The 15,652-nt window shown below is 49.1% G+C and overlaps 1 protein-coding gene across 6 annotated transcripts in view; it reads left to right on the top strand.

Annotated features, from left to right (window-relative positions):
• NCK2 (NCK adaptor protein 2) overlaps nucleotides 1–15,652 on the top strand; it is a 134,895-nt gene that overhangs the window by 103,879 nt on the left and 15,364 nt on the right. For all 6 annotated transcript variants that reach the window (XM_085015363.1, XM_021085579.2, XM_021085592.2 and 3 more), the window contains one exon: nucleotides 7,797–8,506. In XM_085015363.1, the coding sequence (XP_084871489.1) occupies nucleotides 7,797–8,506 (710 nt within the window). The remainder of the gene's footprint in view (nucleotides 1–7,796; nucleotides 8,507–15,652) is intronic.

Below are 15,652 nucleotides of genomic sequence, written 5' to 3'. Positions count from 1 at the left end.
GTGCCCGAAGAGGATGTGAAGGCCAGCCAGCTGCCCAGGGCTGCACATAGCCCTTGGTCTCAGATGTGGCCAGGAAGGTCAGGTTTCTTCTCAAAGCAAATCCTGTGGGCAAGGCCGTGCCCCAGTGACCCTGGGATGCGGGTTCGATGGACCACCTCTGCCTCCCCGGCCTCAGTCATGCAGCATCCACAGATGCCTCTTTGCCCCTGTCCCCTCACTTCCCGGGCCAGCCTGCCAGGTCCCCTGCCAAGGTCCCACCTGTCCCAGGCTCAGGGGTCCAGCAGGTAATAGTGCGGCTGTGCCTCTGGATGACAGTAGGGGCAGGTGCTGCCTGGAGCACCCCTGGGTGGCACTCGTACCCTGGTTTGCTCTGCCTGAGCCTCAGCCCTGCCTGAGTTGGTCTATGCCGACCAGCCCATATGCTCTCCAGAGCCCACCCCAGCCCCAGGTGTGGCCGGTGGTCCCCGTGTGCTCATTCAGTCAGGCCTGAGGTCTGCGCCACCCAGGGTAACAGACCTCTCATGATGGTTCTTTGCAGTAAACACTCAAACCCAAGGCTCTCTGGGGTTAGGAAGGATGGGTCCATCTGGTGGCTGATCGTGTCTGCTCACCCCCACCCGCCCTCACCCCCACACCCACGCCAGGGGCTCCCAAACTTTCAGTCTGTCTGTCTTTAAGTGGGACTCGACAGTTTGACTTATTTAATTAAGGAGATGAGATGGGAGGGGAGGCGTGAGAGCAGGGGAAGGGTAGTTTTATTTTTCCCTGAGCTCTTAATAGAAGTGACAGAAATCAACTCAAAAATAGCTAAAGAAAAAAAGCAAATCAAAAAATGAAGAAGAAGAAGAAAACCTCCAGATGCAGGAGGTATGGTTGGACCCTGGGGCTCCCAACATCTGGACCTGCCTCTGGGCCTCCTTCCCACTCACCTCTTCCTCCCTCACCCAGACGCCTACAGGTGGGGGCCCTCTGAGAGCGGTGGGGGTCCTGGTCTGACTCACAGGGACAAGCCCACTGAAACCACAAGAGAGGAGCCCTGTGGAATAGAGATGGGCTGAAGGTGCTGAACAGATCAGAACAATAGAGAACTACCGCATTAATCCGAAATGGGCCCCCTTCCAAAAATCCTAGGTTCAGTCACATGGAGAGTCTTTTTCTTTACCTATTCAAATACTCAACAGATTGTAAATTTTGGCACTAGATATTTTCTGAGTAGTGGAAGCTATTCTGAAAATCTAGATACAACTTAAGTGAGCATATAGTACCATGAAGAGCTATTAGGAGCCAAATGTTAAATATATCCTCTTCTATGAAAAGTTACTATAGTTGCTTTGGACCTGAATCAAATCTTGTCAGATCTCTTGAGCATTTAATGATAAAGAACCTTCTGTAATTTTCAGTTGACATTCGTAATCCTGATGGGGGAAAAGCCTTACAAATTACTAACCTCTATTCTTAATATAAATGACACTTTAAGTACAAGGAAATTTTCTAGTTAAATCTGGTTTATGTTATGAATCTGATTAGTGATAAAAATAAAATGGCTTTCCCAGAGAGCTCCTGAAACTCAGGTGTGCTGTGTCTAAAAGGAATGGGCTGGAATATATGTCTGAACTATCAAATTTGTCTGACGTGTTACCTGAGATCTCCAGAATTCCAGCTAGAAGATGACAGAATATAGTTTAGTCATCTGCTGTAACATCCCTTTATCTTAAAAGGAGTCTGTGAAAGATTTTGACTTGAAAATCACTGACATTAATAATGTATGATGTATTCAAGCTTTATTAGAACTCTTTAATGTATGTAATTTTATTCAAGAAAGTTAAAACGTGCTTATTACTGTCAATGAAAATGTAAGTGGATCAGAGATCCAATAGCTTGATGCCAGGAAATTGTCCCCGAAGCCGAAAAGTATAGTTTACCTTTAAATCCAGCTCAGCTCTTTGCCATTTAAAATTATGCTGTCTGAAAAATAAAATTAAATAAAATGATGCTGTCTGCTCACAGGATCAAAAACACCATTCCTGAAGGTACCCGCCTTTTTTTATGATGGTTCTTAAATGCACATGAAGCTTATTGCACAGCCTGTGATCCGTCTTTAATGTGCCGGCTGTGGAGGTGGCTCAAACCCAGCAGCTCTGTGCCCGGGGTCGCTGCTGACCCACCTGGACCCCTGGGAGCAGCTGTGGGGTGGCTCATGCCCCAGACCCCAGGTGGAGCGGGACTCCCTGGAGCTGCTGGGGGTGGGGCAGAGGCTCTGTGCCCCCCCAGGGAACAGACTCCCCACAGCAGCCAGAACACAGCTGAGCAAGCCCTTCTGTAAGATTCCTTCTCCATCCAGAGCCTCGTGATCATAGATGCACGGTGTTCTCAGAGCCTGCTCTTCACCGTAGAATGAAAATCCTGAGCACGCCTGAGCACGCACCACCTGAGACAGCATTGTGCCTTTTTTTTTTAGACATCAATTTCCACTCCTTCTTATTCTTTCTTCATAGAAGGTATTGCTATTTATACATTATTGAACGAGCTGTAGAGAAAGTCATTTCTTTGCGGGAAAAAGTTCCTTGACATCCCCGACTGAAGCGTGCCAGCACTTAGAAAGGCTTTCTAATGGCCCCGTTCTTCATGTTCTCATGCTCGGTGTGACGGATCCAGGGTAGGCTGCACAAAACCACCAGCCAAAATGTCCAAGCATCAAACACCCTGCGTAGTAGGGGGAGCAGGTTCAGGATTAACTTGAGAACCGAGGGAAAAGCCCAGCTCTTGACCTCATCCCAAGTCTTGCTCCAACCCTCTAGTCCTCCCCTGGCCTCAGTCTCTCTCCATTGCAGACCAGTGGGACCTGCCTGGTCCCCTCCTTCCCCCCCCCCCCCACACACCCCAATCCATGCCGGAGGGCAGGGTGTAGTTCCCAGGGCAGTGCTTCTAGTCACTTGGCTCAAGCTGCACCAGAATTCATGCTTGGACTGTACACAGGCCTCGGAAAAGGCCAGAAAGTGCGTTCTCCCAAATGGGGCACCGAGAGGGGGTGAGGGTTAGCCCTGGTAAGCAAGGGTATCTGTTGGTTGCTGTTCAAGTAGGCAAATGTGGACTAAGACTTTGCAAAATGTGTGTGGGGGTTTGCCTCTCCTGCCCAGAAAAATGTGTACAGAAGGAGAATAAGCACATCATCCTTGTTAAAATGAAAACACACATTGGAGTCAGATGGCGTTTTTGCGACAACCGGGAAAAGTAGATGGTATATCTTTAATGAAAGCAAAAGGACCAATGGAGAAGATGTATTTCTTAAAAAAAGATCCCCAGAGAGAAAGTGGAGAACAATGGGATTCCCATGCTGCCTCTTTCCCTAAAAAGTAATGGATTTACCTTTGAATTAGAACCCGGATGCTGTGGGGCTCCTGGGAAGGATCTGGGGCTTGCATTCGGGTCTCTACCCCTCTGACTTGGCATCTCATAACTGTCACGTGACAGTCACATGATCTCGGGTGAAGTCCAGATGAGGGGAGATGACAGTGGCCTTGTGTTCCAGGCCACCTGAATTGGGTGCAGCTTGCCTGATGGTCCTTGCTTAGCAAGCCCCCCCCCCCCACTGCTGGTGGGTCCCTTCCCTCTCCCTCCTGTCCACCACCCCCGCTGCTCCCAGGGCCCCCAGCCCTTCTGTTGGGCACCCCTGGGCTCTGGCATCCTGCAGAATCAGGGTCAGGGGAAAGGGGGATGGGGGGGCGGGGGAGGAAATGGAGACCTTTCTCAGCAACCCAAGTGACTATTCTATTTACACATTTCCAGCTGACGTGCCCTCCCAGCTGTCTAGTCACTTGTCCTGGGGCCCTGGCCTGCTACTCCTGATGCACTTCTTAGCCCCAGCCTTCATTCCCTATGCCCCAACACCCCCTTCACCAAGAATCAGAGGGAGGGTTCATTCCAGTTTGAGAGGGTGTGTGGGGTTAGATCCTGAGACCCTGCTTCAGAGCCCTGGATGCTCTGGGCACAGAAATCATGATACCAATAAGGATGCTTCACAGGAGCCTCTGACAGAGCTGTGCTTCTGGATTATTACAGATCAGATAGGCTTGGGATTATTAGGATCAGATGGGTCATGGGTCTGTCTCTGCTGCTTCCCTGGCTGTGTGTTGGGCCAGTTCCCTGATCTCTTGCAGCATTGGTTTTCCCATCTGCAGAAATGGGGGGAGGTCTGCTCTGTCACGGAGCTGTTGTGAGGTTCAGGTCATGCAGACGTCAGCGGTGGGGGCCTCCTTTGTACCCCAAGACACTCATCTGCCTCCCGCATTTCACTGCACCAGAAGCCGTCCATGATGTTGTTCCCACTGTAACGTTCCCCAGGTGCCAAAAGCCAGACAGGCAGACTTTCTGTCCTGGTGGCCACCAGCACATAGGGCCATGGCCAAGCGTGTTCACGGAGGACTTTGGGCTCCCAGTAATATTGTTCTGAGAAAAAAAAAAAGAGAAACCCCGCTCAGTTAGTAAGAGTAACAATTGTTATCATTCAGAAAGCACTTTCTGGGAGTTCCCATCGTGGCTCAACAGTTAACAAACCTGACTGGCATCCATGAGGACGCACATTCAATCTCTGGCTTTGCTCAGTGGGTTAAGGATCCGGCGTTACCCTGAGCTGTGGTGTAGGTCACAGATGTGGCTCGGATCCCGTGTTGCTGTGGTTGTGGCGTAGGCTGACAGCTACAGTTTGGTTGGACCCCTAGCCTGAGAGCCTCCATATGCCGCAGATGTGGCCCTAAAAAGACAGCCAAAAAAAGAAAAAAAAAAAATCAATTGCAGTGTTTTCTCTGTATAATCTGAATTTAGTATCTGTTTGGGGCTGAATTGTCCCCTTGAAATTCAAATGTTGATGTCTTGTGCCCCAGAATCTCAGAGCGTGACTGTCTTTGTCTAGGGCCTCTAAAGAAGTAATTCCGTTTAAACGAGGTTTTTTTAGGGTGGGCCCTAATTCACTGAGACTGGTGTCCTTGTAAGAAGAGGAAACTAGGAACACAATGCAGACGCGGTGAGAAGGCAGCTGTCCACACGCCAAGGGGAGAGGCCTCCGAAGGGCCCAGCCCCACTGGCCACCTGACCTATGACCTGCAGTCTCCAGAACTATGAGAAGATTTCTGTTGTTTAAGCCCCCCCCAGTCTGTGGTACTTGGTTGTGGCAGCCCTCACAGACTGATACAGCGCCACTGCTGTCCACACTTTATAGGTAAGAAAACAAAGGCCCAGAGACTCTAAGTATCTTGCCCAAAGGCACACAGCTCATTAGTGGCTGGCTCGGGATTTCCCCCTCGAGGCTGTGTTCTCAGTCACTCCGCTTTGTCGCCCCCGCCATCCCACCCCAGAGTTGCCTCAAAGACTGTTTAGGTCACATTAAGAGCAAAACAGGTTGATTTTTCCGGGGGCGGTTGTATGTGGAATGTTCCAGTTTTGATAGAGAAATGTGAGTCCTGTGTAGGCGGGGAGTGTGCCTGTCTCATTTATCTCGCTGTCCCCAACATCTAGGAAGGTGCCTGGCAGGAGCTCAGTGGCTGAAGTCATTGAATTGTTCTGAGTTTGCAAAGAGCAGGCTAAGTAGGGTGTCCATAGGTCAGCAGTGAGGTCTCTTCAACGTATTATGAGGTCTAAGGTCCACTAGGGTCCACCATTGTCTTTTCTGCTGCCCTTGACACCTGTAAGTCTTGATGAATATTCTAAACCCCGTTCTTCCCTGGCTCCTCAAGTAGCTTTCATTGTTCACAAATTTGGAACGCGCTCTTAGAATGTTATTTTTAAATGTTATTTCTGGAAATCTTTGTTACCCATAAACACGGCACCCTGCCTGCCCCTTGCTGCTCCAGCTGAGGGTTTAAGGCCTTTGTGCCTGAGCCTTCTAGACAGGAGCTTGCTTTCAAGGACCGTCCTGTCTGCCTTCCGGTTTTAGGAAGCTGTCACGTCATCACAGTGCTGGTTGAACTGCCCTAGGTTTGAAATCAAAAACTGAGAGGCTCAGCGTTCCCGTCATGGCTGAGTGGTTAACGAATCCGACTAGGAACTATAAGGTTGCAGGTTCGATCCCTGGCCTTGTTCAGTGGGTTAAGAATCCGGCGTTGCCATGAGCTGTGGTGTAGGTTGCAGACTCAGCTCAGATCCTGAGTTACTGTGGCTCTGGCGTAGGCCGGTGGCTACAGCTCCTATTAGACCCCTAGCCTGGGAACCTCCATGTGCTGCGTGGAAGCAGTCCTAGAAAAAGACAAAAAGAGAAAAAAAAAATTGAGAGGCTCACGTGTTCAGGTGAAAAGCAAGTGAGCGCCTAAGGGGAAACCTGAGTTTCACTTGGTCTCCTGTCCTGGCCTGCTCGTCCGTCTCCTGCGCTGGACAAAGATGCTGCAGCGCAAAGAGAAACAGCAGAGGCTCTTAGCTTAGAGACCAGGCTCTTTGCCTGAAGGCCCAGTGAAGGAGCACTTGTCATTTGCATTGGTGTGCTGTCACCTATTGCATGCTCCTTGCTCAGCTGGTGGCCCAGAGCAAAGCACACGTCCCAGGGCTGAGAATCTCAGGCCCGGGGCAGGTCTGCTCTGGAAGTCAGAGCCCAAGCCTCCATGAGCAGAGGTGATCACAATGCCTTTTCTTCCTCTGATATCCCCTCACCCAACATGGGAATAGAAACAAGGGTAATTCTCTGACTCAGGCTGTCTTTACTGCAGGGAACTAGGGAGAGGGAGCTACAAGCTACCCATAAAAGCACTTTGGTGTCATTTCCTGGAAAAAAAAATGGACACCTGCCAGTGGTCACAGTTTCCAGATGGTGAAAGCCCCTGTGCTGCTGAGGTTGGGAGGGCTCGTGGGTGAGCAGCCATCTCTTAGAACCAGCCCCCACCTCCACCCCGTCCAGGGGCCTGTCCCCCGCTCTGGAGCCCTGGCCTTCCTTCCCTAGACCCACCTAGACCCACTTTCGACAAAGGTGCCAAATTCCATGCATTTTAACCGTGTTAAAGCCTATTTCCCTTAGGGCTTTTCAAACCGTTTGCACAGGAAGGAAGAAGGCTGGCGTTACAGCTCTGCACTGACTCACATATGTAACCGAAGCAGCAGTTCTGTTTGATGCTCTCTGAGATTCTCCAACACATACATGCAGGCTGGTGACACCTTATTAAACTGATTTCTGATCCACTAGTGGATTTTCAATTAGAATATGAAAAGTCATGTCTTAGATGTACTGTATCAGGTATGTTTTTCTCATTCACTCATCACCACCTGTTGTGGGAAATTGCTGCACTTTTGAAAGAAGTGAAGAGTTGAAAGAAGGAGATGGGTTTCTGCCCAGTGGGGCCGCTCCACTACCAAGGAGCCCCTGGAGGCCCTGAGTTGGGGTGGGTGCTGGCCTGAAGTTGGCAGGTGGGAGCAGGGCGGTCCTGAACCGTATGAGAGCTGGGACGGGTCTTTGAACTCATTTCCTCCAGCTTCCAGTCCAAAACGCAGAAGACGTTTTGTGTTTTAATACCTTATTTGTGTTGTTTGAGTGGCACTTGGATGCTTCAATCACTTACACTGTTTTGTCTTGGTTTGCTGGTGTTCTGGCGATTTTGTTTGAGGAAAACAGAGAGTGGGCTTTGGTAATTTCCAGTTTTTAAGCATTTGGCCATTGCAGGATGTAGCTGTCACCTTCTCTGCTGGTGCCTGAGAGGCAGGCCGTCTGTCCTGCATCATGTGCAGGCGCTACTCCTCGGCCGGACCTTGCCTGGAGCCCCTGCCGGGCCCCTGTGCATTGAGCCCCATCCGCACGCTGAGCCCTTGCCGTGTCTCCGCAGGCCTCGGCAGGACCCGCAGGAAGACGAGTGCGCGCGATGCCTCGCCCACGCCCAGCACGGACGCAGAGTTCCCCGCCAACGGGGGTGGCGCCGACCGCATCTATGACCTCAGCATCCCAGCCATAGTCAAGTTCGCATACGCGGCTGAGCGCGAGGATGAGCTGTCGCTCGTGAAGGGCTCTCGCGTCACCGTCATGGAGAAGTGCAGCGACGGCTGGTGGCGGGGCAGCTACAACGGGCAGGTGGGCTGGTTCCCGTCCAACTACGTGCTGGAGGAGCTGGACGAAGCGGCCGCTGACACGCACGGAGGCCCAAGCCTGCGGCCCGGAGCCGCACTCAGCAATGGCCAGAGCTTGCGGGTCCTGCACGTGGTGCAGACACTGTACCCCTTCAGCTCGGTCACCGAGGAGGAGCTTAACTTCGACAAGGGCGAGACGATGGAGGTGATCGAGAAGCCTGAGAACGATCCTGAATGGTGGCGTTGCCGCAATGCGCGTGGCCAGGTCGGCCTAGTGCCCAAGAACTACGTGGTGGTGCTGAGCGAGGGCCCAGCCCTGCACGCAGGCTCTGGCCCCACAGGGCCCGCTCGTGCGGGCCGGTTTGCAGGCCGGGAGTGGTACTACGGGAACGTGACTCGCCACCAGGCCGAGTGCGCGCTCAACGCGAGAGGTGTGCAGGGCGACTTCCTCGTCCGCGATAGCGAGTCCTCGGTGAGTGTGGGTTGAGCATGGGTGGAGGGGTGTGAGTCTGAGCGTGCACATCTGCATGTCTGGATGTGTGCAAGTGCGTGTCTTGGGTGTGCATGCAGATGTGCAAGTGTGCACCTGGCGCATAAGGTGGCTTCCTCATTAGGGACAGCAAGTCTTTTTGGTGAGTGGGGTGGTGAGAAGGAAGCAGAGCATAGTCCGTGTATGCAAGCGTGTGTGTGTGTGTGTGCGTGCACATATATGTGCACGTGTGTGCAGTTCCCTTCTCAGATGTGTGAATAGTCTCAATTAGGGTGTTTAAGGCTTGTGTTACGAGGGATGAACACAGAGGATCTGTGCAGCCTGTGTACTGAACCCCCTGCTCTGCCTTGTGCTGAAATCTGCTTGGAGTGCAGTGATTGCCCTCCCAAGCTGCACCCATTCTCTCTAAGATGCATTCTTGCAGATAGGATGGTAAGTAAAGTGTGTTTTAGCTTCTGAGGGTTTACTGACTCGCACCTGAGATTACCCCTCTTCTGTTCTGCAGGCTCAAAAGTCATTTTCTCTGTTGATTTCCCCCTGTGAATGACCTTGCCTCGGCCCTGGCAGTTGACCTTGTTTCCTCTCTGGGTCTGAGACACAGCAGATGTTCTCAGCAAGACCCATACTCTGTTTCTGACACAGCCTTTTCTTGGTTGGTTGATTTTTCTTTTTAAATCCTATAATCCTTGGGTCATCTCTGCCACAGGCACCACTGAGTTTATCTCTGCAGGCACCACTGAGTTTATCTCTGAAAAGCCTTTTAAAAGAACAGAATTGAAAAGAAAAAGACAGTTGTTGAGAGAGATGAGTTTGTGTGTGTGAACTGCATGGGAGGTATGAGGCCTCTTGACTTGGAGCAGATCCATTTCCATCACAAACCAGTGTTTGTGTTTCAGGTGTGTGGCTGAGCCAGTCTGAGAGAACTGGGCTGGTGTCACACGAGGTGGTCTTTTTGATGTTCATTAGGGACATACTGCTCAACTGGTTTAGTAGATCCCTGCAGATACATCTTCCATGGTGTTCCCGTCTAATGAACCCGACTAGTATCCATGAGGACTTGAGTTCAATACCTGGCTTCGCTTAGTTAAGGATACGATGTTGCATGAGTAGTGGTGTAGATCACAGATGTGGCTTGGATCCCATGTTGCTGTGGCTGTGGTGTAGGCCAGCAGCTATAGCTCCAATTCAACCCCTAGCCTGGGAACTTCCATAGGCCACAAGTGCGGCCCTAAAAAGCAAAAAAAAAAAAAAAAAAAAAAGAATCCAGTGTGATTATTTTGTATTAGTTTTTACAGGCTTTGGTTTAATTTTTTAAATGCAATCTGTAAGGCTAGTAAGCACATGCTATGTACTATAATTATTGTCCTCTGAGGAAGTTGATACCACAATAAGTGCATTTCAAGATCCCTGTTGATGGATCTGAAAGCATTTGGAGGCTCCGGAAATGATTTTTCCCTTCCGAGAAAGGGGCAGTTGTTATCATGGTGGAAACTGGCCCCCTTGATGGTGTCGGCAGCTGGTGCAGGTGGCAGCTGCCTATGCTGTGGCTGGATGAGCACTCTGGGCCTGAAGGTTAACTGCATCTGAAGTCAGAGTGCTAAGGTTTTCTTATCCAGGTGCCAGAGCTGATCGTTTCTAGCTAAATATTGCATTAAATTGTTCTCGCTTGAGGTCAGCTCCATGCTCAGCTGCTGAGATGAGGGCTGGGGCTTCAGAGAACCAAGTACAGAGCTTTTTAACCCTCCTGAACAGAAACTCAAAGGAAGCCCCAGGAAACCACACTCTGTGGAGGGTAATCAAGAGACAAGTATAAGTCCTTATGGAGAGGTAGCCTCTTGATTTAGAAATGCTGAGTTTGAAGAGATTTCTTAGAAGGGGGAGAGGTGAGAGCAGCCCCACAGTGTGGAGATGGTGCCTCAGTCAGTGTTGTTCTGTCCAGGACTTGGGGAGAAGAACGTTCTTGGCTGGAGGCAGATGAGTATTGTTGGCTTAGGGAAGACTTGTTCCTTTTCTGTAGGATAAGCACATCCAGGCATTTGACATTGTGATCTCAGAACCCAGTCCTTTTGGAGGGGAGAGGGTTGCTTGCATTATCTGGGCTCCATCCCAGACCTTGAAGAAGTTGAGTGTCTTGTCTGTCTCCAGTTATAAGAAAAAAAACCAACTTCTAAATAATTGAAGGATCCTTTATATTTTAACCATTTTTATGGGAGCCTTTATGGAGTTTTTCCTTGTGTTTTAACTTAGAAAACTGAGCTACGACAGCTCATAGGATGTTGGAGCTATTGATTTTAGGGTTTGAGGGAGGGGTTCCGCTGGGACTTGGTCAGCTTTGCACCCACAGCATCACCAGCTTGGTCTGAAGGCTGCCGTGTGTCCTGAGAGTATGCAGGGCTGCTTGCCCTGATAGAACTTGCCATGACATGTGAGTTTTCTGCTGTTCATATGCCTGCTTTGTGCCAAAGGCTGCTCAAGGGACTCTCAGGCGTGTGGCTGCTTTTCTCCTGACAGCAAAATGAGGCCAGCTGTGCTGTCTTGCTGCCCATAACCAAGTCTGTCCTCAGTTGTCCTCTGCAGCTGTTGAACTGGCTGGATGGACAGACAGATGGACATGTCCATTGCTTACTTCTTTTCCACCACCATCCACTGCCTCTGGTTCTTGCCAGTGTCTCCCCAGCTTCTCTCCTCCCCTCCTTTGTTGTTTTTCCTGTTCACGTCAACATCTGTAAGATGCCAGCCTGGCTTTCAAAGCCACCGCCAGACCAGAGTGAGCCCTTAGCTTCCTAATCTGGCACAGCACCTGGTCACCATTCCTGTGGGACTCAGAGGTGCCCTCATTTAATTTCCTCTTCCTTTCTTGTGGTCTTTGGGCCCAGGGCTCCCCTCTGGTTGAGGTGACCATGGACCTGTGGTTCTTCCATGCACAGCTGTTTTTTTATAGTACACCTTCAAGACACTTATCATATTTAAAATATCCTGAGTGATTCCAGTATAAATAAGCTAGATTCTTGCTTGACTTTTTTTTTTTTTTTTTTTTTTTTGAATGGCTGTACCCACATCATATGGATGTTCCCAGGCCAGGGATTGAATCCAAGCTGCAGCTGTGACCTACAGTGCAGCTTCAGCAACACTGAATCCTTTAATCCACCACTCCAGGCTGCGTATCCAACTTGCACCTCCGCAGCAACCCAGGCCACTGCAGTCGGATTCTTAACTCAGTGCATCACAGCGAGAACTCTTTGCTTGCTATCTTGCGTTTAAAAATATTTAATATTTCTTGGTTTTGTAAAGTAAAACTATACCCAACTCTGAGACCTGGAAAATTTGTGCTGTGGGGATGGGGGAGAGATGCAAGTATTTTAGAAAAGCAAGCAAGCTATTGCTACATCCTATGATACCTACTGTCAGTGATGTGCTGGGTATTTCAGAGGTGCCTGCTAGACAAGTTTTCTCGATGAGCAAATTAATGAATGAGCCAGAGGGCCCTGCTGGGGCTCATTTTCCTGTCCTGAATCTCAGAACCGACTACCCTCTCACTCTTCGCCTCCTCTCTCCCTCCCTTGCTCCTCCCTCATCTGTGACTGTCGTTTCTCCTTCACTCCTAAAGACCAAACAGTATCAGTTCTTATTCTCCATATTTAATCATCATACCTCCACTTGCTCATCCGTCGCTCCATAAATCTAGAAAATTTGAAATTCCTACCTGCCTTTTTTTTCTTTCTTTCTTTCTTTTTTTTTTTTTTTTTTTTTTTTTTTTTTTTTTTGCTTGTTAGGGTCTCAAGTGTAGCCTATGTTCATTCCCAGGCTAGGGATCCAATTGGAACTGGAGCCACCAGCCTACACCAAGCCACAGCAATGCCAGATCTGAGCCATGTCTGTGGCCTACACCACACCTCACGGCAATGCCAGATCCTTAACCCACTGAGCGAGGCCAGGGATCGAACCTGCATCCTCATGGATACTAGTCAGATTAGTTTCTGCTGAGCCACAATAGGAACTTCCCTACCTGCTTTCTAATGCACATTATAAATCCTTATATATTTGTTCAAATGGAGACTATGGATACAGTTAGGAAGCCATACTGCACTGAGGAATAACTAGTAACTAGATTTCTCTGAGCTCTGTAAGTTGTCAGTATTTCACTTTTTCAATTGCTATAGAAAGTTACAGGTTACAACTAGGGTGAGGCCTGCAAAGCATCAGCCTGTGGTGTGGGAAGGCCTTTTTCTTTGTACAATGTTAAAGATCCCAAAGAAATCATGTTTCCTCATATTTATTATGGCCCATGGTAATATTTACATACCGATTTTTTTGTCATACAGCACATTTTCATATGAAAAAAAAACTTGCTTAAAATAATAGACATATTAGCCACGCTAACTGTCTATGTGGCTTTCATCCCTTATTCTTTTTAAAAATCTAGTACACAAGAGTTCCTGTTGTAGCTCAGTGGTTAACAAACCTGACTAGGATCCATGAGGATCCGAGTTCGATCCCTAGCCTGGCTCAATGGGTTATGGATCTGATGTTGCTATGAGCTGTGGCATATGTCGAAGACACAGCTCAGATCCCGCATTGCTGTGGCTGTGGTGTAGGCCAGCAGTTGCAGCTCCGTTTCGACCCCTAGCCTGGGAACCTCCATGTGCCATGGGTGCAGCTTTTTTTTTTTTTTTTTTTTTAAAGGCAAACAGCCATTCTTTGGTGCCCATCCTTTAAAAAAAAAACACTAGTGCAGTTATTTGGCTGGGGAGAAACAAAATAAAAGGATTACCTTAGTTTCTTGCCATATTTTTCAAATTTGTATTTCTTACAGAAATTGTAGTTTTTAATCAAAACTCACTTTTCAGGCATTTTCATCCCTCATCTTTCTAGATCATTGATGCCTGAACTGCAGATGGGTCAGAATCTCTGGAGGGCTTGGTAAAATAAAGGTAGCTGGGTTCCAACAACCCACAAAATGCCTAAGAAGTTACATTTCTAGCACCTTCTCTGGCAATGTTGATGTTGCAGATTGAGGGACCGCACTTTGAAAACCCCTGGTCCCTATTATGGCATCGTAATGGTTTTATACATAATTACAGCATCATTTAAACCCCATTTCTGCTTAATACTACATTTCAAAGAACTACGAACATGCTTAAAGGTGAAAATTATAACTGTCAGGAGGTCTAATTTCTTGTAGGTGGGTAGGTTTTGTTGAGTGGAATTCATCTCCTAGAAAGTGATTTTCTGTTTATTTGTTATCTGCTTAGGGTTTGGTAACAAACCAGCTGTGTTAGTCGTGTGTTTCTAATAAGAGCGTGGGAAGGAGTTCCGTATTGGGGGCAGTGAGGGCTGCTCCCACACCACTCAGAACAGGTGCATCCAGGAGAGGGCTTCTCTTGCAGTGACTTGCCCATGAGTATCCCAAATCTGTGGTTAGACGCCATGATTCCTAGCTATTTCCTCATCAGTGTGTTAATATTTAGAAAAAGCATGAATGCAGAGTTCCTGTTGTGGCTCAGGGGTAACAAACCAAACTAGTATCCATAAGGACAGCTTCGATCCCTGGCCTCGCTCAGTGGGTTAAAGTTTCGGTGTTACCGTGAGCTGTGGTGTAGGTTGCAGAAGCAGCTTGGATCCTGAGTTACTGTGGCTGTGGTGTAGGCTGGCAGCTAGCTGTAGTTCCAGTTAAACCCCAGCCTGGGAAATTTCATATGCTGCAGGTGCAGCCTCCCCCACCCCCCAAAAAAGAAAAAGCATGGGAGTTCCTGTCATGGTGCAGTGGAAACGAATCTGACTAGGAACCATGAGGTTGCGGGTTTGACCCCTGGCCTTGTTCAGTTGGGTTAAGGATCTGGCGTTGCTGTGAGCTCTGGTGTAGGTCGCAGACTCGGCTTGGATCCTGAGTTGCCAGCATAGGCTGGCAGCTACAGCTCCGATTGGATCCCTAGCCTGGGGAACCTCCATATGCCTCAGGTGCGGCCCTTAAAAAAAAAAAAGAAAAAGAAAAAAGAAAAAGCATGAATGGTGCCCATGTGCATCTTTCCAATTGCAAATATAATGTTACTTTTTATCTTTTTGCCTGGGACCTAATGGAAGTTTTAAGCCCAGCTGTTTATATAATATTTCAAACTTCAACTGTATGTAATTCTTAAACCTGGAAGGGCCTTTGGGTACTTTCCTAAGGATTCACTCCCCATCATCTGATTCCCAGACCCCACCCTCATTGGTTTGCTCTTCCATACTGCCTTAAAAAAAAAAAAAAAAAAAAAACTCCTGCACCACTTACTGGGATAGGTGAAGACGACACAAGTCTTATTTAAAGTTATTTCCTGAAATACAAGCAATAGCAAAACAGCTCAGTGTGTCATTCGAAATTTCATTCTGCCCCAGAGGACCTCTGAGCCCTCAGCCTCATTTAAAGGTGTGGCCCTGGTTCTTCCCAGAGGCAGGGAGGTCCTGGGTCCATTCAGTGTGTACTCACCTCTGGGCCCTGTATTAGCACTGGGTTTCCTTCCTGGTGCTTGGGACCAGCAGCCAGAGAATAACCGGCCTTTGAGTAGCACAGAAGGTGCTTGAGAACCTTGAAATTTCAGTTGAAAACTATCATTTATTAAGAAAGCCTTTGGGTGGAGTTTCGTCTCTGCTGTGTTACATGTAAAAGACAGTCAATAGCATGAAAGCCCCACTTTTTTTGGATGGAGATGATGTAGAAAGAAGAGAGAGCCGCTTGTTACCTGGAACTCCCCTGACTTGTGACACCTGCAGAGGGAGGCGGTGCTGGCTGGCCGGGCTTGGTCCCCGGGCACTGCGGCAGAGTCCCAGTCACATGGCTGATGGCTGGGTGGCTTCCTGCCCACGCCCAGCAGCCCCTCACCCTCTCCCTCCCACACCTGCCCTCCCGCCAGGCCATGTAGACTCTGCCCTCTCTTGTGCAAGTGCAGAAGACTCCAGAACACACCTCCCTGCACCCCCTCCAGTCCACGTACACCCCCTTTCACGTGTCACTCTACCACCTCCTGGTCCCCCAACAGGTGCTATGCTCCCAGGTGTCACCACTTATGCCCACAGCACGCTCCCCCATTGCAGCCGGGGCAGCATATGGTACCTGTGAGTCATCCTGTTGGCCTTGAACTCCTATCCAGG

The sequence above is a fragment of the Sus scrofa genome, chromosome 3, assembly GCF_054392235.1.
Source record: "Sus scrofa isolate SSC_HxYL_T2T_F1_AM1 chromosome 3, Sscrofa_HxYL_maternal_Yorkshire_Landrace_v2.0, whole genome shotgun sequence".
NCBI lineage: Eukaryota > Metazoa > Chordata > Mammalia > Artiodactyla > Suidae > Sus > Sus scrofa.
This window is presented reverse-complemented; position numbering and strand designations above follow the sequence as displayed.